The sequence below is a fragment of the Fonsecaea monophora genome (assembly GCF_001642475.1).
Source record: "Fonsecaea monophora strain CBS 269.37 chromosome Unknown Scaff102, whole genome shotgun sequence".
Taxonomy (NCBI): domain Eukaryota; kingdom Fungi; phylum Ascomycota; class Eurotiomycetes; order Chaetothyriales; family Herpotrichiellaceae; genus Fonsecaea; species Fonsecaea monophora.
Genome location: NW_019174033.1, coordinates 86019 through 107865, shown reverse-complemented (window position 1 = coordinate 107865; position 21847 = coordinate 86019). Strand labels below are relative to the sequence as shown.

Genomic DNA, 21847 nt, shown 5'->3' with positions numbered 1-21847 from the left:
ACGTTATACGCGGTCGTAGTACTCTCTAGCTTACCGTTATTAATGAGCGAGGCGAATAGACGGGGGTTAAGTACGAATAGGGGCTACTCGTCGTACTTCGCTATGTATAGGGGACATTTATCCTTAACGTCGGTAATCACCAGGGACGAGTAGATCTTTTCGGCCTAGGTAGGTAGGATGAAGTCGTCTAGGTCCCGTAGGTCCGTCTCCTAGGCCGGGTTCTAGAGGAGGTACAGGTACCCTAGGAGGTCCGACACCCGGTTCACCATAGGCGTAGCGGTGATGAACTACTTCTTAGGCGCGTATAGTTTCTCGATGGCGATCGCGTTCATCGTCTTAGGGTTCTTGACTTTATAGGCTTCGTCGTAGACGACCCGATAGAAGAGGCCGGTAAAGAGGGACGTGTACACCGTACAGTCGTCCGATTCCTCGCGCAAGCCGGCGTCATCTTCCTCCGGGGGGAGGTCCGCGGTAGCCTATTCATTAAACTGGACATCATCCTCGAGCTGGCGAGTGAGCCGGCGAATGCGCCGTAGATCGGCGTCCTTAAGCGCAATGTCCTTAAGACTAGGTAGGTACTTCGACCGTACCGCACTAGTAGTGGCGTCAACGTCGCCGGGTAGGGTCTCGATGGAGTCATCATCTGTAGAGAAGAGGTTAGTAGATGGTCTCTAGAATGGATCCGCGGGAAGGCGGCGGCGAATGGATCCATGCTACGGACTGTCATGATGGACGGGAAGGGGGGTACTGACCTCGCTTGGGTTAGCCGGTGATGGTACGGAACTTATCTTCGATAGACTTCTTGATGCTGGTCAGGGTGCGCTTAATACACGTCTCATACGCCACCTAGACGATGCCGAAGGCGGACATAGGGTCGTCGGCCGGGAAAGCCTATTCGATCGCGTCCCGCGCGGCTAGGGGGTTAGAAGGGAGTATAATGGCGCGAAGGTCCTCATCCACGTCGGTACTTAGCGTACGGTCGGTACCGTAGAAGATGCGGAGGTCGAGGACCGGACGGCCACTCTTACTGCGCTAATGTTTACGGTATTCCGTATACTACGAGTCTAACGTAGTCGGCGGCGCCACGACTAGGGTCGGTCGAAAATCGACTTTAGGGGGTTTCGGTGGCGGGCGGCCGTACGTAATGGCATCGTCGCGCCGCTCCAGGTACTCCTACTAAATGCCTAGTTTCTTCATGGCCGCGTAGTAGATGTAGGCGTAGCACTAGGAGGTCTTGCCGAGTCCGTAGTCCTTGGCGACTAGGCCGCCCCCGTAGGGGCACTCTTCCATGTTCATCTACTATACCGTGCCGATGACCTAGTAGTGTTTGGGGCAAAATGACGTAGGGTCAGTTTTATCGGTGGGTAGAGTATAGATGCCCTTGTCCAACTTACGGTAGTCGGGGTCGATGCCCAAGACCTAGGCCGCTTCGCGATACCCTTTAACTAGCGCATAGACCGTCGACGTCTTCGCCCGTAGGTCCTAAAATTCCTTCTCGGCCGGGTGCAGGACGGCGGGTTTCATCGGGTCTTGGTACTTCTCGGGGGCGACGCGCTCGGCCATAAAGAGGTCCTCACTCTACTAGGTAGAGTCGCCCGGTAAGGTCGTAGTGAAGGAGTCGTGGATAATGTCACATTAGTCGATCAGCGATAGTAAGAAGTACTTAAGTGTTTCGTCGTCCAGTAGAGGTCGCACCACGCGGTCGGTCGCGCCCTAAAGAGAAGGTGGTCAGTGACGGGACGTTCTAACGAGTAAAAGGGGGCCGTAGAATAGATCCTCTAGCCAGTTATAGATAGTCCAGGCTAATGGGCGGTAGAATGGATCCAGTGGTCAGAATATCCAGCGGATCCATTCTACGGCCCGTTAGCCGGGTAATCGAGGGTAAAGCGAACGGATCCATTCCATGGAGAAAAGAAACTCACCTTCTTCTTAGATGACTTAGAGAGTCGCTCGATGTTACGAGAGATGTAGTCGTTATTATCGGCTAATTAATCTAGGGTCTCATCTTTAAGGATGAGAGTGGCCATATTAATCCGTTCCGCCTTATCGTACTCGGGATATTCCTTATCCCCCTATAAGAGGGTGACTTAGTCTTTAAGGTTCTGTACGTCCTAGGCTTTAGCCGCGGTAGCCGGGTCGATAGATATGCGGGCGAATTCCTCATCGGTTAAGTAGCGTACCGGAGCCGCCGTCTTATTACCGAAGACGGGTAGGGTCTATTTTTCGTAACACCCGACCGCGAACCGTAGTAGGACGAAGGCGCGATAGAAGTCTTCGGCGGTAGCGAGTCCCTATCGGATCTATCCGGGCTTCGGCTTATCGAAGGACTCCTTAAAGAGGCCGCGACATTTCTTGATGATCTTATACGTCTAGGCCACGTAGACGGCCTTAGGGAAGATACTCTTATTCTTCTTAGTCGGGCCCACGAATTTAGCGAAGCAGGGGTCCTCGAGGGACAGGGGTTCCGTAAGGCTGACATCGGCTAGTTATTTCCAGCTATACGCGGCCTTATCCCCTTTAGCGATTTCTTTAACAATCTTATCGTAGGCGAACGTAGACATAGCGACTACGCCGGGCACACTAAAGCCTACCCACTTATATTTTAGGAAGGATTAGATAGTAGGTTTCAAGGACTCGACCACCCAGCCGAGCTCCTAGGTATTAGGTAAGCCCAGGTATCCGGCGATGTAGGCCTAATTACGCTGCAGTTTTCGCTCGGGCTCGATAATCCGATACCAATAGAAATTATAGGCTATAGCGGCGATAGCGGTCGCGCGGTCCGTGAAGCCGAAGTCCTCAACCGTCTTCTTATCCTAGGCTCTCTATTACTTCCGGGCGTTATAGGCGATGGCCTTATCGCGAGCGGTCTTAGGGTCTAGGTCGAGGCCGCTATCCGATTCGCCCTCGGAGTCATCGATATATACGGTAGACTTAGCCTCGGACTATCGCTACTTACCCTTATCCGTAGCCTTCGATGCTGGTGCCGTAGGTTGATCTACGTCATCGTCCGCGCCAGTGAGGTCCACATAACTAGTACTCTTAGTCGTGCTCTTCGAGGTGGTACTCTTCAGGATAGTACTCTTCTTAGTAGTGCTCTTCGGGGTGTTAGACAAGTCGGACTAGTCAGTAGCTTCTTCGGTATTTTTCAGTCGTTCTTGCAACTCTTCCAGGGCGGCCTTAGTGTTTTTGTACTTCTCCTTAAGCTAAGCGGCGCGGTCTTTATTGCCTTTGGTTCTTAGTAGGTCTTCGTACGCTTTCTTAATTCTAGCAACCTTCTGCTCGACATGTACGACGCGTATCTCTAACGCGGTCTTAGATTCTATCTTAGGGCGCTTCGTAGGTTCCGCCTCGGAAGAGCTAGAAGTCCCGGACCGGCGCTTACGGCGGGGTACCATAGTGACGATGTAGTGTCTAGTTCCTATAAGTAGCTCGAGTCAGTTAAAATAGTCTATAGATTAGATCTAATGAGTTAAGGGGCGCGGGATAGATACTAATCAAATGGGCTGTAAGATGGGCCGTAGAATAGATCCATTCCACAGCCCATTGTATGCTGGTCGTACGGTAAAACAAAAAAAAAACGAGAGATGGTGCGTGGATCCAGTCCCTAGGCCGTTATAGGCCAGGGAGCGTCAACTTTAGAAATCTAATGGATCCATTCCATAGACCGTTACGAGTGAAAAAAAAATGGACCATGAAACTTCCATGGATCCTTTTCCCCTGCCAGTACTAAACTAACAAGAAAAAAGGTCAGGATGAGATCTGGAGAGGGTCTCATAAATTATCGAAGTTATAGAAACCTAGTAAGGTACGAGATGAAATAAAACTACCTCGCTACCAGTACTAAACTAACAAAAAAAAAGGGGGAAAAAAAAAAAAAGGATAAAAAAGGAGATCCTCGATGAATCTCTTAGGGTTTTAAAATCGCCGAAGACTAGTAAAAGGCAGTAAGAGATGGATCCACTAGAGTAGTTAGTAGACTAGGGAAGGGAAGATATTAGCTGTAGAATGGATCCACTGGAGGTAGGTAGTAGAGGAGAGAGGGAGAGGGTAAATGGGCTGTAGATTGGATCCAGTGAGCTAAATACTAACCTCTAGGTGAGATTTTAGCCCCTATCACACAGAATTTATCGTCGGCGCGCGAATCTAGCGTCGCTAGCGCCTAAAAGGGCGTCTCGGCTGGGCCACGGACAGGTAGAGGCTGTGCTGGACTCTCTTAATGGATTGGACAGCGTTTACACGGGAAAATGAAGCGATTTAGATGAAGTTAAGAAGGGTTGTCCTGGGAAAGTGTGAGAGGAGAAAAGAGAGATTGAAAAGTAGGAGATAGATTAGCGACGGCGAGAGACGCCAAGGGTAGTCGACAACCAGGTAGGTGAGGTAGAGGTGAATTCTGCCATACCCTAGAGCGAGATGGATCTAGTCTACAGACTACCTAACTATGGCTGAAGAGGTGGCCAGCTGTTAGATCCATTCTACAGCCTGTTTACTCCGTCTTTACGAGGTCTTCTAAGCCGATGCTAGGACTTCCTAGGTTAGACATTCAGTCCATCATGTACGCTCTAGTCGGTAGAGGCCGACTTAGATGGGTCTCATGCGATTTAGCCGTACTAGGGAATAATAGACGTATATCACACCCTAAATGATACTAATGGTCAATCTTTAATGCGCGAGCCTCGAAGGCGGAGGCGTCTAGGATATACGAAGGGGATACGTCCATAATTAACGAATCAGCGCGGACTCGGGGAATCTAGGGAAATTCTAGGGTAAAGTAGGTCTACGGGTACCCGGCCCCGGATTCGACCTATCACTAGTACTACAATCCCTTCTACTAGACTAGTTCGGTAGTACTGGATGTACGCCCGTTCGCGATGGCGTCGTGTACGGTAAGTCGACGGTAAGTCATGTCGCGGTCCTCAACTAACACGGTGTATACTGTTGGACATCCTCTTCTCAAAGTAAGTAATGGGTTTCCATATTCACGGGGATGGTAGATCCTGTACGTGCGCGCGTATTTTCTACAAACGGGGTAGGGGGCATAAACGGGACAACGGGGTAGAAATGGATTTTTAATCAACACCGGGCGAGGCGTCATGGGAATCAAGGGTGAGTGATAATGTAATGGGCGGTTTACGCTACGGGTAGTCACGGCAGATAGGCTGTAGAATGGATCCGAGGGTAAGGGGGGGAGAGACGCGGAGTGGATCCATTCTACAGCCCATTCCCACCGCTGGCCGGAGATGATATATAGAGAGACGTAGAGAGAGGGAGGGATGGAACGAATCTCAGATAATCTTAATTTATATATATACGTAGTACTAGAGAGTCCCCCGGTAAGGGTACGTCCTCGGCGGTCACTCCGTCGCGGTAATGCGGCGCACCTATATTTTAACCTACTCGGACCATTAGTCCGGTATCTAGGAAATCCACTCGGGGAGGTCGGCCGTCCATCCCGGGCGGTAGAGCTAGTACGTCCGTTTATTACGAGTCCCGAGCTATACCTACTTATCGGGGTCGACGCGATGGAGGATGTCGGGCGTAGGTATAGTGTCGAAATCGGCGGCTACGAGGTCGATGGAGTACTATATACGCGCACTCTATTTAGTCTTCTAGGTCAGTCCGTATCGGTAAGGGTAGGGTAGGAGCTAGTACCACTTAAAGAGGTACCGGATGTACGTACGCGTAAAGTACCGGCGGTGATGGTTCGCGGCGAAGGGGGCGTAGGAGAGTCGCGTATACGCGCGGCGGTAGAGGGTACGGTAGGGCTTCTAGTCCTAGTAGAGCCGCACGAACTCGTCGTCCCAGTCGAAGAGGTACTATACGAGTCGCCGGGGGTCCTTAAAGTCGGACTTATTGCCGGTGACGGTATAGATGCGCTTAGTCGACATAATGCGGCGAAAGTATTCGTAGTAGAAGGGGCCCGGGCTCTATAGGGCCTCCTCGACGTAGTCGGGGAGGATGTCGTACTCGACCGTATAGAGGGTATCGATCCGAAACTACTCGAGGTAGATATATACCGTCTACTAGAGGAGACGCTAGGCGATGAAGACGTAGTCGACGTGTTCCTCGAGGAGACGGAGGGCGAGGTCGAGTCGCCGCTCGTAGTCAAAGAAGTCACGGACGGCACTACCGCGGCGGACGTATAGGTCGCGTAGGGTCGAGTTACTAAAGGTCACGAGGTCGGTAATGTCCCGGTGGAATTCGAGGCGGGTCTAGTCGATCCGCGGCTCGACCCAGTAGAATCCGTAGCGGGGGAGGGTATAGCCGAATCTAAGGCCGACCTAGCTGCGGCGGTAGTCCGTACCCGGGTCGCCGACGTCGACGCGCGGTTCGCGCGGGGGGAGGTCCCGTCGCCCGTACTAGAGGGCGGGTTCCCGAGAGAGCTACTACCCGCCGAGGGCGAAGCGAAGATAGCGTAGGAACATAGCTATGATCTTAGTCTACTCCCACGTGGTCGCGTAGGGGAGCGCGCGGGCGTAGACGAGCTCGAAGCCGAGGGCGAACCGGTTGATGTAGTGGCGGAGGAAGCGAAAGTAGGTCGGCGTGGGGATCGTCCAGACGTACGGAGGGTGGCCTCGAAGGGGGCGCGGGCGCGTCGCGGGCGGGAGGTGCGTATAGAGGATGTCCATCATGGCGACCGCGTACGCGTAGGTGATGCGCGCCTCTTACCGGATACCGTAGTGTTTACGGCGGTTATCGTATAGGTTGACGCGGGCGCGGTACTGACTCTACGTGTACGCCCGGCGGAGGACACGCCTCTCGCGAGGACGCCCCCTAGCGAGGGTACGGGCGGTGTCACTAACTAAGGGGTCGACCGCTAGCTCCTCGATGGCGTCGTTATCGAAGGGTATACGCTTATTAGCGTTAAACACCTCCTTTACCGAGTTATAGTTCTAGATGTAGCGAACACCCCCCCGGTAGAGCCGCGACCGTTTAGGCGGGACACTCGTGACGGAGACGGCGTCGCGGAGCATAGACTGCGTATAGAACCGAGTACCCGACCCCTAGTGCGACGGGGTCTTCCGTTCTTCCTAGTAGAGCCAGCGGATGTACGACTCGAGGTAATACCGTCGCTATAGGTACGTCGTGGGGGTGGGGGAGATACTCGAGTCGGTCGAGGGCTGGGGAATATAGATCTCTTACCCGAGGTCGAGGTACAGCTAGTCCTCGTCGATGTACTCCTATTATAGGACTCCCTAGATCTACGTATACCACTCCTAGAGGGCGTCGAGGACGCTCGTAGTATCACGGGAGCGACTCTTGAAGGCGAGCTTAGTCCCTTTAGCGCTGAAGAAGATCTAGAGGTCGCGAAAGTCGTAGAGGCCGGGCTATAACTCGATTAACTCGAGGATGGCGGACTAGAGGGGGGCGAGGAGGTAGGCCTAGAGGGTGTAGTAGATGGCCTAGGCACTCTAGTAGCTACTGGTAGTGGCCTTACGCCCTTCGACCTACGCCGCGACCGAGTTAGCCTAGGCCTACCGGAGCGACCTAGGGATGTACTAGAGGATGTACGCGGGGGCGATAGATGTAAGGGCCGGGAGGAAGATACGGTCGAACTAGCGGTGTAACTACTACTGCTTTAGCCCGATAAATTCCTCATCGACCGGTAGGTGCGGGAAGAGGAAGTAGACCTCGATATCGCGAGCGTTAAAGAGGCGCCCGGCGAAGAAGTGAGGGATGTCACGGAGGAGGGTAGTAGTGACCCGGGCGCGTGAAGGGTCGCCCTCGTCCTCGTCTCGGTCCTCCTCCCGAGGTAGGACGGGATCCTCGCGGTACGCGATACTAGTGATATAGACGTCGGTCGTGATGTTCCGGTATACGCGTAGGGCGAGATCGACGTTTAATCCGCCTCGGGCGAACGCGAGGGACGTCGCGAACCCGAGGAAGCTGTCGATGTCGGATAAGACGTCGGGATCCGTAGGGGGGGTAGTGTACATATAGAGGTAGATATATCGCGGGAAGGGTTAATAGGGACTAGTACCGTAGATAGCTTCTTCTTATTATACCGCCGAGGGCGTAAAATCGGCCTACGCCTAGTCACGCGTTAGGAGCTGGTCGAGGTCGTAGTCTAGCCGGATGACCGAGGGGAAATGAGCGCGTAGGAAATAAGAGAGTAGATCGTAGTGTTTCTAGTCGCCGACGACCTCCTCGTACTACTGTAGGAGAGAGGCGTATTTCTCGACCGTACATCCGTAGTACCCTTTAAAATGAAACTAGGCCAGGAGCTTCTCGGCGGTAAAGGTCACGTAGTCTAGCTCGTCATCATCGCTCCCTAGACTAACACTATAAAGACTATCCTCGTCCGGGATATCCTCCTCTTAACTAGCTACCTCTTACTCGGGTAGGAGTCCTTCCGCGTCGTTAGAGTCGAGTAACTCGGAGGGGGTCTAGGAAGGAGGGTTAAGGAGTTCGGGAGGGGTCGAAGCGTCTAAGTCGAAGAGTTCGGGGGGGGTGTCTCCGAAGATGTACTTATATAGTCGCCGCGGACGGGATGCTCTCGGTGCGGGGAGTAGAGATGAAACTCTAGCCGATGTACGTATCGTGATTAGGCTGGAGATGATTAGAGAGTTTATCTCGACTCTAGCCGAAGTATATACGGACGGTGGACCGTAAGAGGGCGATGATGGTGAGAGAGTATAGATTTCCGCCGTAGTGTTTATATATACTAGCGACGTAAGCGAGAAGCTAGAGAAGTGAGCGGAGGTATAGGCTCTAGCGGAAGCCGTAGTAAGGTAAGGCGTAGATGCGCGGTATAGGTAATTCGTGGTTCTAGTGTATATGGAAGCTCTTAGTAGCTGCGCCCGAGGGTGACTCTTATAACTTTCTAGTCGAGATTCGCCATCGCTCGAGACTAAGGTATTGTCTTTATCGTGGCGAATGTATCGCGATAGGTATACACGAGGGAGTGCGGACGGCGTAGATATCGTAGAGTGGGATCGATAGCTTAAGAACGTAGAAGGACCGGAGTATAGGCGCGGTAAGGCGGTATAGTAGTAGATCTATCGCTAGCTAAGTGATGGTCTTTACGGTAGGTATAATAGGGTATCGAGGGGTTCGCGATATCGATGACTATTAGTACGACGTGAGCTCTAAATAGGAGATAGAGGTGCTGGTTATTACCGCGGTTAGCGTTTTCGGTAGAGGGCGTAATGTTCGTTAATGTCGAGGGCGGTAACTTAGCGGGTAGCATCTATAATGTCCTAGACGAAATCTTAACCTTATATACGTAGGCTAGTCGCGGGTGAAGTAGGAGTAGGATCTAGAAAGTTAAAAGGGTGTTTAATAATGGATTCGATGGCTTATTATCCTAGAGCTGGTAGTTAGGTGGCTTCCTATCGTCGTCTCTGTCGAAGCCTCTGCTGACGGATACGGTCTTACTAACGTCGGCGCTAGGTAGATAGGTCTACCGTATCGTCTATCGATAGGGGTCTTCCTCTCTTAGGTAGCCGTCTAGTACTAGACATAGTATTCTTTATGATGTATATTATATTTTAGAGTTAAAGGAACATGAATTTAGTGAGGCGGTGTATCTAAAGCTAATTAATTCGATCTAACTACTGAATTCGGGTACGTCCATAATATCTAGAGCGTGATTAATATTCGTCTACGGAGTAATAGTAAGCTTTAAAGATAATATAGCCTTATAATAGGGAATCCTATTCTACCTTTAGGCGATAACTAAGCTCATAATTTAGTCGTTTCGGTTAGATAGCTCGGAACTTCTTATATACCGTTGTAATCGTAAGGTAGTGTAAGGCTGTACTGGCGAGCTCCTATATCGTAGCGGGTATTAGTTAGTAGCTATACGCTCCGTCCTATACTAGTAAATCTAGCGCTCGATCCTGGCCAGTTCCGCTATAGTAATGATGTAGAGGCTACCGTAGCGAAAGCCCGATATAGGCCTACTCTATACCTTTATCTATAAAATTTAGAGGTTTAGCCCTACCTATAGAGCGTCCACCTCTTTAATCTGTTCAAGAAGACCTTACTTACCCGCTACCGGGCGTCCTCTTTAATTTGTTCAAGAAGACCTTACTTACCCGCTACCGGGCGTCCTCTTTGATCTGTTCAAGAAGACCTTACTTACCCGCTACCGGGCGTCCTCTTTAATTTATTCAAGAAGACCTTACTTACCCGCTACCGGGCGTCCTCTTTAATCTATTCAAGAAGACCTTACTTACCCGCTACCGGGCGTCCTCTTTAATCTATTCAAGAAGACCTTACTTACCCGCTACCGGGCGTCCTCTTTGATTTATTCAAGAAGACCTTACTTACCCGCTACCGGGCGTCCTCTTTAATCTATTCAAGAAGACCTTACTTACCCGCCATAGCGCGTCCACCTCTTTAATTTATTCAAGAAGACCTTACTTACCCGCTACCGGGCGTCCTCTTTGATCTATTTAAGAAGACTACCTCCTCTTCCTTCGTGGAAAGCATTAACGGTAAATAGTGTTCTATCCAGGCCGTTTAGTCCGGTGTGTCTACGCACTACCTCCTCTTCCTTCGTGAAAAGCGTTAACGATAAATAGGGTTCTATCTAGGCCGTTTAGTCCGGTGTATCTACGCACCACCTCCTTTTCCTCCGTGGAAAGCGTTGACGGTAAATAGTATTCCATCTAGGAAAAGGAGGTAGTGTAGATACCATCGGTTCTCGAGGATCGGTTTCCCGTAAATAAGAGCTATCCGATAGAGGAACTAGGATGATTCGATCCAGTACCTAGAGCTGCGATAAATGTAGTGAACTCGATATATACGGATTTTCGAGTAATCCTCGTCCTATTACGTGACGTTATCTCTTCTCTCTCCTATCCTTTTCTCTCGGAGATGAATAGTTAGGCTAATATTAGTTGAGATTACTATCGTTATTAAGTACCTCTTCAGCGTCTCTTAGCCTCGCGAATTCTCGTCTAAGTCTTTTCGGCGTCTCTCGGCCTGGCGAACTCTCGTAGCGCCTTTACTTTTAAGGTTACGGTAATATCGAACTCGATTTCATGGAGAGTATGATGTTTCTTCTCTATAGATACTAAGGTAGATGTAAAATGGATCCGTTAACTAAGGTAACCGTTAGATCCATTCTATATCTACCTTAGTATTTAACTCTAGGGCTTGATATTCGAGTATAGTCTCCTAGAATACTTCGTATGTCGACCGGCTTAAATAAATCTTCTTTCGAATCTAGTTTAGTTTTCGAAGGTTAGACTTTTATCCCTACTTCTTTTTAGCGATCTTATTATTATTAACTACCTACTTCTTCGTGACGTAGTGGTATTTAAGCTTATCTAGTTTAAGGTACTTACCCTCGAATACGCTGTACGGGATTTCATGAAGGCGTATAATCGTTATCGACGTATAGATCGCTCTCTACGCTAACACTATTAACTCGCCTATATTACGGAAAGGGAGATTCGGGGCGACGTTATAGGCTCTAAGTAACGCCTTAGCGTAGCGAGTCTAAGGTTCTTGTACCTCCTCCTCTTGAGCGCGAGGGCCTGAGTAACGCCTTAGCGTAGCGAGCTTAAGGTTCTTACACCCCTCCTCTTGAGCGCGAAGGCCTATACCCTAAGTAACGCCTTAGCGTAGCGAGTCTAAGGTTCTTACACCTCCTCCTCTTAAGCGCGAAGGCCTATACCCTAAGTAACGCCTTAGCGTAGCGAGCTTGAGGTTCTTATACCTCCTCCTCTTAAGCGCGAAGGCCTGTACTCTAAGTAACGCCTCAGCGTGGCGAGCTTGAGGTTCTTGTACCTCCTCCTCTTGAGCGCGAGGGCCTAAGTAACGCCTTAGCGTAGCGAGCTTGAGGTTCTTATACCTCCTCCTCTTAAGCGCGAGGGCCTGAGTAACGCCTCAGCGTAGCGAGCTTAAGGTTCTTATACCTCCTCCTCTTAGGCGCGAGGGCTTAAGTAACGCCTCAGCGTAGCGAGTCTGAGGTTCTTACACCTCCTCCTCTTGAGCGCGAGGGCCTAAGTAACGCCTTAGCGTAGCGAGCTTGAGGTTCTTACACCTCCTCTTGGGCGCGAGGGCTTGAGTAACGCCTTAGCGTAGCGAGTCTAAGGTTCTTACACCTCCTCCTCTTGAGCGCGAGGGCTTGAGTAACGCCTTAGCGTAGCGAGTCTGAGGTTCTTGCACCTCCTCCTCTTGAGCGCGAGGGCTTAAGTAACGCCTCAGCGTAGCGAGCTTAAGGTTCTTACACCCCCTCTTAAGCGCGAGGGCCTAGGTAAGTACTTCGACGAGCGATAGTGATAGGGACACCTAGGGATTTCCTAGTATATGCGATAGAGGTATCCGAATCTCGTTAGACGGTTTAATAATGGGCGCGTGAATGCGAATATAGATGTCGACTTAGTTTTCTCGGAGGGCGAGGAAGCTGCGGTATGTTAATTTTTACTGGTATACTTTCTCTTCTAGCGGCTATAGCTACGTCCATTCGCGCTATTCGGTTTTCTCTTAAGTAGGCTTCTTAGGGATCTCGTTAAGGTTAGGGAGGGTAGCGAGTTCTCCTGATCTTTTTTATTAGTTTATCTAAGTATTAGAGTCAAGTATAGTTACCGTAGATGTCTCGGTAAGTACTTAATGTAGTATTAATATTATAGGTTTAGTATCGCGGAGCGTTCATTATTCAAACACCTAGATATCCTACGTTTACCTATATACCCATTCATTTTATTAAAGAGATTAGGGTGTAGAATGGATCCATTCTATAGCTTAGGTTGATAATGCTGTACAATATATTAAGTCCGCTGTTCGAATGTAGATCGAGTACGGTAGGGTGCGTGGTAAATGAAATAGGGAGCTACCTAGAGCGCGCCTAAAGGGGATTACGCTGTAAACAAACTAATAGGTGAATTGTCACGCTGTAAGCGGACTAATGAGTGAATTATCACGGTATAAGCGAACTAATGGCTGAATTGTCACGCTGTAAGCGGACCAATGGCTGAATTATCACGCTAGCTAGTGTGAGGGTTTAGAAAGAGTTCTGTAACTAGCTAGCCAACCTAGTAACAAGGAGGATAAATCTAAGGAGAGAGAAGGAGGAATAATGTCCCCTCCTTCTCTCCTTATATCGTACGCTCCTCCGCAAGGGATACTTAATGTCTTCCCCTTTCTCCCTTATCCTTCCTCTTTCGTACACGCCTTACGTTTCCCTTACCTTTTGTCTCTCTTCCTTACCTTCCCTTACGTACGGTGTCTCAGCTTGCCAGGATTCGGTATCCCTTACACGGTACGTGCCTCGTCCAATCAGGAAGCTGCCCTTTTACCTGTACGATGTATAGGTAAATTTAGCCAATCAGGAGGTGGCGTTAGTCCTGTCGTTAGTCTTGGCGCTGGTTCGTCAGAACCGAGCCTCCTTCTGGGTTCAACCCATCACAGCTAGACTAGGCTACTTCAGTAGTTAGTGCGGGTAATGCTTGGCGGTATACTCTTTAACGCCTCGAGATAGGGTATTTTTAGACTTCGATATCTTAATAACGCGACTAGCTAGAGAGATAAAGAGACCTACGTTAGATAGAGGAAGAGAAATACTATATAAGTAGCTATAATAAAATAAAAATATCTAACGGAGGTCGTTAACCTTAAGGGGTAGAAGAAGTATAGATTACCTATTTAGGTAATCCTCCGAGTCCTTCGAACAGGTTATGAGCCCGGGTTATCGTTAATCCGGCGCTACTATATCGACACCTACCTTAACGATTCTACCGATTACGCTCTAAGTACCGATACTAGAGAACGATAATACGGAAAATAGACTTATCTACTAAGTCTATCGAATCGATCGAAGCTTCCGTTACTAGGTTAGCGATAAACCTAGATAATCGAGGGCTAATAGTCACCGATACTATCATAAGACCTTCAAAGTCGAACGCCAGTATACAATGGCTAGCGATTCTAACCCATTTAGGGTCCCTAGACTAAAGGGATCTATAAACTGGGAGTTCTGGGCGCTACGAATGGAAGCCTATATAATCGATAAAGGCTACGAATCGGCGCTATATCCCGTTATACCCTACGACTCGAATAAGGGTAGTCAGGCCGAATACGATGCTTACCTAGCCGAGAGAGAGGCTAAATCAGTTAAGGCTAGCGCCCTTATACGCCTAGCGCTAGACGACGGCCCTCTTATACAAGTTAAAGGTCTTAAAAGCGCCATCGAGATATGGGATAGACTTAAGACCCTTTACGAACCGAAAGGCTTTAGTTCTGAGTTCCTTATATGTAAGGAACTATTCAGTACTAGCCTAGCGACCTCAGGCGGTTCTATCGAGAACTACCTAACGAAAATCAAGCGATTATCCGACGAACTAGCGGCTCGAAAACTAGCGATTCCCGATAAGGTTATTATAGCCTATGCCTTAAACAACCTAACGACTGAATACGAGAATACCGTCGCTATAATCACGCAAAATCTAAGAACTAGCGATAAAGCGATCGATATATCCGCTATATTCGGCTATCTACTTGTCAGGAACGGCCTACATAGATAGGCAGAGGGTAGCGATAGGTACAGGTAGGTATAGGTATTCCTTGATAGTATATCTTAACTAAAACTTAAAGCATGAGGGAAGGAAGCTTCCCTCAGGCGGTGAGCATGCGGTGCTTAAATAATAAGGGGTTATCACGTGTGAGTTATACTTAGCGGTTCGTGACAATTATCCCCCCCCTGAGCTTCTCGTCCTCGAGAAGTTTCTGGGGATCCCCCTCCCGCGTACCGTAGGCGTCTCGCATACTCGCATAATTTTTACATCATCTTGAGGGTCGCGTGCGGTCCGCAGCTGTTTAACCTCGTCGTCGCATCCTCCATTTACGCTCCGTAATCTAGATTGATTGATTCTCATGGTAGCAGGCCTGTCCCTAGGCGGCGTCCTTATGCCCCCAGGGGTGTCCTATAGGTAGGCCTCATGCCGTTCGTGTCTCCGTGCTGTTAAAGGGGTAGCCGCATGCGTACAGCGTGCGAGTCGTGCTCGACCATTATTAATATAGGTCTGGTAGACCTCACCGTCGCATCGTGCCAGTAGCCCTTTATTATTATTTTCCTTTCGTTTTCGTTTTCTCTTCCTTCTTCCTTCTTCCTTCTTCCTTCTTGCCTACAACAACTACAACAATAACCACCATGTAAGTACTTTTCCCCTTCGTTCCGTGTGCGAAACGCATATGCTGACAATTAGTGAAGCTCCCTACTCTCGTACCCTCTTATTAGAGTAAGTTCCGGCGATCCTCGACGGATTCGCATGCGAGGAGGCCGCGGCTAACATTCGTGTCGCAGTCCCTGTAATTCAAGCTCTTCTCCTGCTCCTCTAACAGTATGTACTGCGGTGACTGTTACGGTCCGCGTGCTAACCGCCATAGTATCTGCCGCCGTTACTGCCCCTACTGCCCCTATTGTCGATCGCCCCGCGACCCCGGTCGCTGCCGGCGGTAGGGCCGAGGATCCTGGGGATAACCGTCCTCTACGGCGCCCCCGTAAGTCATGCGATTCGCGTGCGGTTCGCTGCTGACTTATGATGTAGTCCCTAACGATGCGCCCCCCGCCCCCTCTCCCTCTAAGCGGGCTAAGACGGCGAAGGCTAAGGGCTCCTGCTGCTGCCGCTACCTACGTCGCCTGCGGGCCGCAGGCGATGCGGCGGGGCGGGAGATCGAATGTGTTTTTATGACCGAGACGGGTCGTCGTTCCACTAATTACTCTTATTACAGTAAGGGCAAGCGCGGTAGCCGCTCAGGCTGCGTGCCGGTAAGTCCCATGCGGTCCGTATACGTTCCGTAGGCTGATAATTTTAGATTCCTCCTTCGCTCGTTTCGCGTGCGAATAGCCTATAGGCCGCTAACCTCGCCTGCGCGAGGGGCGAGGATGGCGCGCCCGCCGTTACCGTTATCTAGCGCGAGGCGGACGCCATCGACGCCGAGCTCCGGCTCGTCGAGACCGACGTGGCCCGTAAGTCGGCGGGTGGTCTTACTATTGGGGGCCGTATGCGTTCCGCCCGCGATTCTAGTGCGGGTACTGCGGGTGCTGGCGGCGGCCAGCTTAAACTTCTGTTAGCCTACCTTATCGACGCCGTGCGGGCCGCGGTCGACTCCTACCGGGAGGTGGTACGTACCGTACGCTTCCCGCACCCTATTCGCGTGCTGACAATTTCAGAATAACTTGGAGGCTCGGGTGTGGCCCGACGAGGATTCGGGCTCCGATGCGGAGTGAGCTCCCTACGGGTAGTTAGTTAGGTGTTAGGGAGGCATCGCCCTTGAGTCGCGTACGTTCCGCGTGCGCTTCGGCTTAGGCTCCCTTAGGGGAATCGGAGTTTCGTACCGCAGTAGATTCGCCTCCGAGCGTCAGAGCGTAAGCCGGCCATTTATCAGTTCGTACATGTGTTTTTTACCTTACTTACGCGAGGCGTAAGAGATCCGCATGCGGGTCGCTATGGCCTTAGCTATTGGAAATGATAATTTATTCTCCACTCCTATACTTATTCTCGATGAAATTCGTCTAGCTTCCCCCGTGCGTTCCGCAGGTGCTCCTCAGGCTCCTAGCTATCGTAGGCCTCGCTGAACCCCTTCTATCGGACATAGTACTCTAGTCTTCCTTATCGTTCTCTTATAGCGAGGATTTACTCGACTTCCCATTCCTCCTCGTCGTCGATGTTAACCGGCTCGGGGGTTTCTCTCCCGGGCCGCCGGCGATACGTATATAGTAGGGATACGTGGAATATAGGGTGTAGTTAACTATACTTCTTAGGTAAGTCTAACCTATAGGCATTCCTCCTAATGCGTTCCAGGACTGTAAAGGGTCCGATATTCTAATTCGTAAGCTTTCTACTTACGCGTGGTATACGGATATTCTTCGAGGAGACCATGACTTTATCCCTAATGTTGAAGAATATCTCCGTTCGCTTTTTATCGTAATGTTTAGCTATTTTTGCCATCTACCGCTTAGCTATATCATGCGCCTCGCCGGCTTATAGTAGGGAGTCCGCGAGCTGGTTAGCCCGGTCCCGCGCGAGCTCATTCTAAGGCGTCACTCCCTATATGTTAAGATGTATATCTGGCTCGAACGTTAGCACCTGGGAGAACGGAGTCTTACCAGTAGTTGCACTATAGGCTGCGTTCATCGCGTACTCTACGCTTACGAGTAGCGTAGCCTAATCAGTCTACTTATAGTTCACATAGTAACGTAGGTATACTTTAAGTGTCTAGTTTATACGCTCCGTCTGACCATCGGTCTACGGATGGAAAGCGGTAGAGAATAGGCGGCGAGTCGTAAGGTAGTCGTATAGGGTTCTAAACTACGTCGACGTGAATAGAGACCCCCTATCGCTAACTATTAACTTAGGCGCGCTATACTTCGCTACTACCTTTTCTAGAACTATTTAGCCTAGGCCTTAAGCGTTAATGGTACTCATACAGGGTGTAAAGATTACCATTTTTGAGTACCTATTAACGATGACCAGTATCGAATCGTAGGCGATCCCGTTATATAACGAAGGCGGTAAGCCTACGATAAAGTCCATCGAAATATCTTACTAGGGACCCTTAGGTATGGGTAACGATTAGAGCTTCCCGTACGGCTTCTACCTTGATACTTTCATCCGTTAACATACATCACATGTCTTGACATACTCTTATATATCGCGACGTATGTACGGCCACTAGTAGTGTCGCATGAGATTCGCTACCGTCCGGTGCTCGCTAAAATGCCCGCCCTACCATAGATCATCATGGTTAACCTAGAGGATTTCTCCCCGGGTTGCAGGATCATGCGGGACGTATACGCAGCCCCCGCGACGCGCCAGCCCATCCTCATCGACACTCTAGGTACTAGAGAACTCGCCCTTCTTAATGTGTCCATTTAGCTCCCGTTTCCACGGAGCGTCCTAGCACCATTCATCAAGTAATTGTAATTCTCTTATGCGGTCCGTAAGCGCTTCTCTACGCGTCCGTAGGTTAGCCGCCTCTTACCCGCTTAGGTTTGCCCTTTCCTCTACCTCGGGAGTAGGTAGTGTTATAACATTATATACACTCTCCTTAGGACCTGATCGCCTCCGAGTCTCCGCTCGGGTGAGAACGCTAACGATGACTTCGCCGCCGCGCCTTATACGACCCTTAGGCGCATCCTCTGCGAGGGCTATACGTAATCGCAGTAGCTCCGTAAGAGCATTCACTACGGGTTGTTCTTCCTCTACCATATAGTCAGGACGGCGGGAGAGCCCATCCGCGGGGTTATCCTTTCCGCGCCTCTACTGAATTAGGAAGTCGTATACCGCCAGGACCTCTACCTAACGCATCTACCGTCGATTCAGGACCTTAGTAGTTATAAAGCATTAAAGCGCCTCATGATCAGTGAGGACTATCGTACTTTCCGTAGGCGATTTAAGGTAATGTCTCCATATCTTAAATGCGTGTACAATCGATAGCATTTCCGCATCCCCCGTAGTGTAATTCTTCTCCGCGGGAGTCATCTTCCGCGAGTAGAACGCTACGGGGTGCCATCGCGTACGTCCCCCCTGCGTCTCGTACGCTTAGGACAGCACTCCCCCAAGCGCCTGGCCTGAGGCATCCGTTTCGACCCTGTTCCTTCGCTCAGGATCGAAATGCGCTAGCATAGGGGCCTCCGAGAAGCGCGCCTTCAGCGTGCGGAACGCAGCGTCCGCTTCCTCGGTCCATATAAGAGTTCCAGTCTTTTTCCCTGCCTTCATGCCTATTAAGAGATCCGTGATGGGGGCCACTACCGCGGAATATCGATGGATAAACCCTCGGTAGAAGTTAGCGAACCCTAGGAACACTTAGATATCTCTGAAGGTCTTGGGGACTGGCCACTCCTATATCGCGGATACCCTACTAGGGTCCATCGATACTCCTACGGTTCCTACGCGGAAACCCAGGAAATCCACCTCCGTAGTGAAGAATTTGCACTTCGATAAGTTCGCGTATAGCCCATGCTCCTTTAGGCGTTCCAGCACGAGGTTTACATGCGCTTCATGTACGGCTTCATCCGGACTGAAAATTAGGATATCATCCATGAACGCGACACAGACCTCGTCTAAGAGACCCTTGAGAGCCTCGTTAATGTAGGCTTAGAATGATGCTGGCGCGTTCGTCAATCTAAAGGGCATAACTAGATATTCGAAGTGCCCGTATCGCGTACGAAACGCAGTCTTCCAGCGGTCTTCTTCCGCTATAGGTATGCGATGATAAGCGTCCTTCAGGTCTAGCTTCGTATATACCCTAGCCCCGACGAGTCGATCCAGGATCTTAGGGATGAGAGGTAAGGGGTATCGATTCTTTTTAGTTACTCGGTTTAACCCACGATAATCGACGCAGAGTCGTAGGCTACCATCCTTCTTAGGCACGAATAGGATTAGAGCGCCTACCCCGGACTCGCTAGGCTGAATCCATCCTCGACCCATTGCGGTCTCGATGTATTCGCGTAGGACTCGCAGTTCTTTCGCACTTAAAGGGTATATAGGCCCGTAGGGTGCTGTCTGCCCTTCTTCAAGCGGGATGAAATGCCTCACCTTCGTCCGGGAAGGAGCTGGGTCTTCGTCCGGGTCTCCGAATACCGTAGCGAACTTCGTAAACTGCGGCGGTAACTGGGGCTCTTGCGTAAGTCCCGCAAGCGTAACGGTTACGCCTCTTTACCCCTCTAAGGGGGCTAGCTGTACCCAGAGGAGGCCAATAGTAGTGTCCTTCGCCTCCTTCAAGAGTCTCTTAACGCCTACTATTAATACCTACGGTTCGGGTACGTCTCGATAGTACCACGCACTCGATTCCCAGTTGATGTCTAGGTTAACCTCCTTTAGCCAGTCATAGCCTAGGATAAGGTCATACTCCACGAGCTTAACCGCTAGGTATCGGTGTTTCTTCATCTTGACTGTTCTAAGGGCGTCCTTAACCTAGGTATCAACCTAGTGCTCACCATAAACTTCCAGCGGTTGTCCGCCTATGGTTCGCACGCTTCTCTCTGCCCTTTCGCTAGGTAGACGCCACTCTGCCGCCCGGAGGTGGGATATGAAACTCTTCTCCGCCCCGCTGTCGAGTAGCGCGCGGGCCTTCTAAGCTCCTGTAGGGGTGTAGATTTCTACCTCCATAACTAGTGCTTGGCCATTTCCCCAGCCTAGTTCCTGGGACTTTAAGAATTTCGCCGGATCTAGACCTAGCGCCGCTACGGCGCCTAGTAGGCTAGGTCCTATTTTTTTAGCTTTTTCTTATCCTCATTCTTCCCTGCGTCGCCCGTGCGCTTCGCCTGCGCTGCGGCGGCGGTCGCAGGTTTAGGGCGTGGACAATCCTTTTCCTTATGTCCTCGCTGGCCGCAGGCGTAGCACTCCCCGCTAAAGGTATCAGGTACGGCTCCCACCTGATGCTTCGCCTTTTTCATGGGGGGAGACGGTTCTCGGTCGCGCTTCGCCTGCGGTTCCTGGGCTGATCGCCGAGGGGTCTGGCGCGTTATCGACTGGGCTTACCCACCTGAACTAATAGGCGTAGAGCGCGCTGACCGCGTACGCTCCGCTTACCTTTCCTTTAAGACTACTGTTTCGAGCCTCTATGCCGAGGCGAGGACCTGGGCTCGCGACGTGATAGTCTTAAGGTCCCGCCGAACTGCGTCTCGCAGGCGGGGCGCTAGAGCGTGGAATAGTGCCCAGCCCTTTCTCTCGTCCTCGGTAAGAGGGCCGACTTCATCCTCTAACAGTATCATTTCATGCACTAGGTCTCTGACCGATTATAATGCGGCCTACTTAAGGGTTCCCAGCTTTTCGAGTGCTTCTCCCTTACGGACGTCGGCGTCTTCGATTATATCCTTACACTACGAGATAAAGAGGTCCCATATCAGCGGGATGGGGTTTCCTTCCCGCCGGTCTCGTCGCTATTCGTCAAGGGCGCGGCCCTCGAGATAATTAGCTGCGGTCCGGATGCGCTGCGGCCAGTCCGGGACTACGTCGCTCGCTAGCGACTCGAAGATCGTCTGCCAGCTACTATCGAAGGCGTAGAGTTGCTACATAGACTTGCTCGTAAAGAGTTTAGGCTTGACTGTACGTATTACTCTTTGTAGTTCGTCGCGATCTTTGTCTGGAGATGAATTACGGTGGGGTCGCTTGCGAGTCGGTAGCGAGGTGCCTTCTACCTCCGCGTATACCGTAGGAGTCTCTCCTGCGACCTCCGCCTCCATCGCTTCGATCTCGAGCCTTAATCTTTACCTCTTGAGGGTATCTACTAGTAGGGCTCTTTTCCGGAGGAGCGCCTATAGCTCTAAGTCCGCCTCGGGGTTTGTATCTGACTCTTCTGCTGCGGGTATTACGCGACCCGGCTGCGATTCGCGGTCGTCGTCTGTATCCCCTTCTTCGTCGGGGGTAGGATCGTTTTGCATTGTAGGTTCCGTTGAGCTCCCCGTAGTAGGTTATGACGGTCCTCCCTCTATATGAGGCTCCTAGCGGGTCGCCCTCTTAGGCGCCATCGTACCGCGTGCGACGCGCCGGGACGTCGCTCCCTCCGACCGATCTTGAGGGATGCTTTGAGAATGTCAGGAACGGCCTATATAGATAGGTAGAGGGTAGCGATAGGTATAGGTAGGTATAGGTATTCCTTGATAGTATATCTTAACTGAAACTTAAAGCATGAGGGAAGGAAGCTTCCCTCAGGCGGTGAGCATACGGTGCTTAAATAATAAGGGGTTGTCACGTGTGAGTTATACTTGGCGGTTCGTGACACTACTAGACGAGGCTAGACGCCTAAAGTCGATACAAAGCCAATCGCACGAAATGGCCATGAACACTAGGGTTAAAAATAGCCCTAAACCTAAGTGTTCCTACTGTAATAAAAGGGGCCATTCTATCGATAAGTGCTGGGATAAGAACCCTAGCCTAAGGCCACCTAGGGC

General features: G+C 50.8%; 4 protein-coding genes across 4 annotated transcripts; 1 reads left to right on the top strand and 3 right to left on the bottom strand.

The window, feature by feature from the left end:
- Nucleotides 1-6032: 6032 nt before the first annotated feature.
- AYO21_09817 (hypothetical protein) lies at nucleotides 6033-6626 on the bottom strand (the record flags this gene model as incomplete). The annotated part of the gene is made up of 3 exons (XM_022659746.1): nucleotides 6033-6209; nucleotides 6302-6356; nucleotides 6448-6626. The coding sequence occupies 3 exons, from the start codon at nucleotides 6624-6626 to the stop codon at nucleotides 6033-6035; spliced, it is 411 nt and encodes a 136-aa protein (XP_022507976.1).
- Nucleotides 6627-7568: 942 nt separating this feature from the next.
- On the bottom strand, nucleotides 7569-7934 carry AYO21_09816 (hypothetical protein; the record flags this gene model as incomplete). The annotated part of the gene is made up of 1 exon (XM_022659745.1): nucleotides 7569-7934. The coding sequence occupies one exon, from the start codon at nucleotides 7932-7934 to the stop codon at nucleotides 7569-7571; it is 366 nt and encodes a 121-aa protein (XP_022507975.1).
- Nucleotides 7935-15141: 7207 nt separating this feature from the next.
- On the top strand, nucleotides 15142-16180 carry AYO21_09815 (hypothetical protein; the record flags this gene model as incomplete). The annotated part of the gene is made up of 5 exons (XM_022659744.1): nucleotides 15142-15188; nucleotides 15254-15450; nucleotides 15498-15718; nucleotides 15865-16074; nucleotides 16124-16180. The coding sequence occupies 5 exons, from the start codon at nucleotides 15142-15144 to the stop codon at nucleotides 16178-16180; spliced, it is 732 nt and encodes a 243-aa protein (XP_022507974.1).
- Nucleotides 16181-18494: 2314 nt separating this feature from the next.
- Nucleotides 18495-19841, bottom strand: AYO21_09814 (hypothetical protein; the record flags this gene model as incomplete). The annotated part of the gene is made up of 4 exons (XM_022659743.1): nucleotides 18495-18748; nucleotides 18815-19048; nucleotides 19121-19608; nucleotides 19708-19841. 4 exons carry the CDS (start codon nucleotides 19839-19841, stop codon nucleotides 18495-18497), a joined length of 1110 nt encoding a protein of 369 aa, XP_022507973.1.
- Between the last annotated feature and the right edge of the window lie 2006 nt (nucleotides 19842-21847).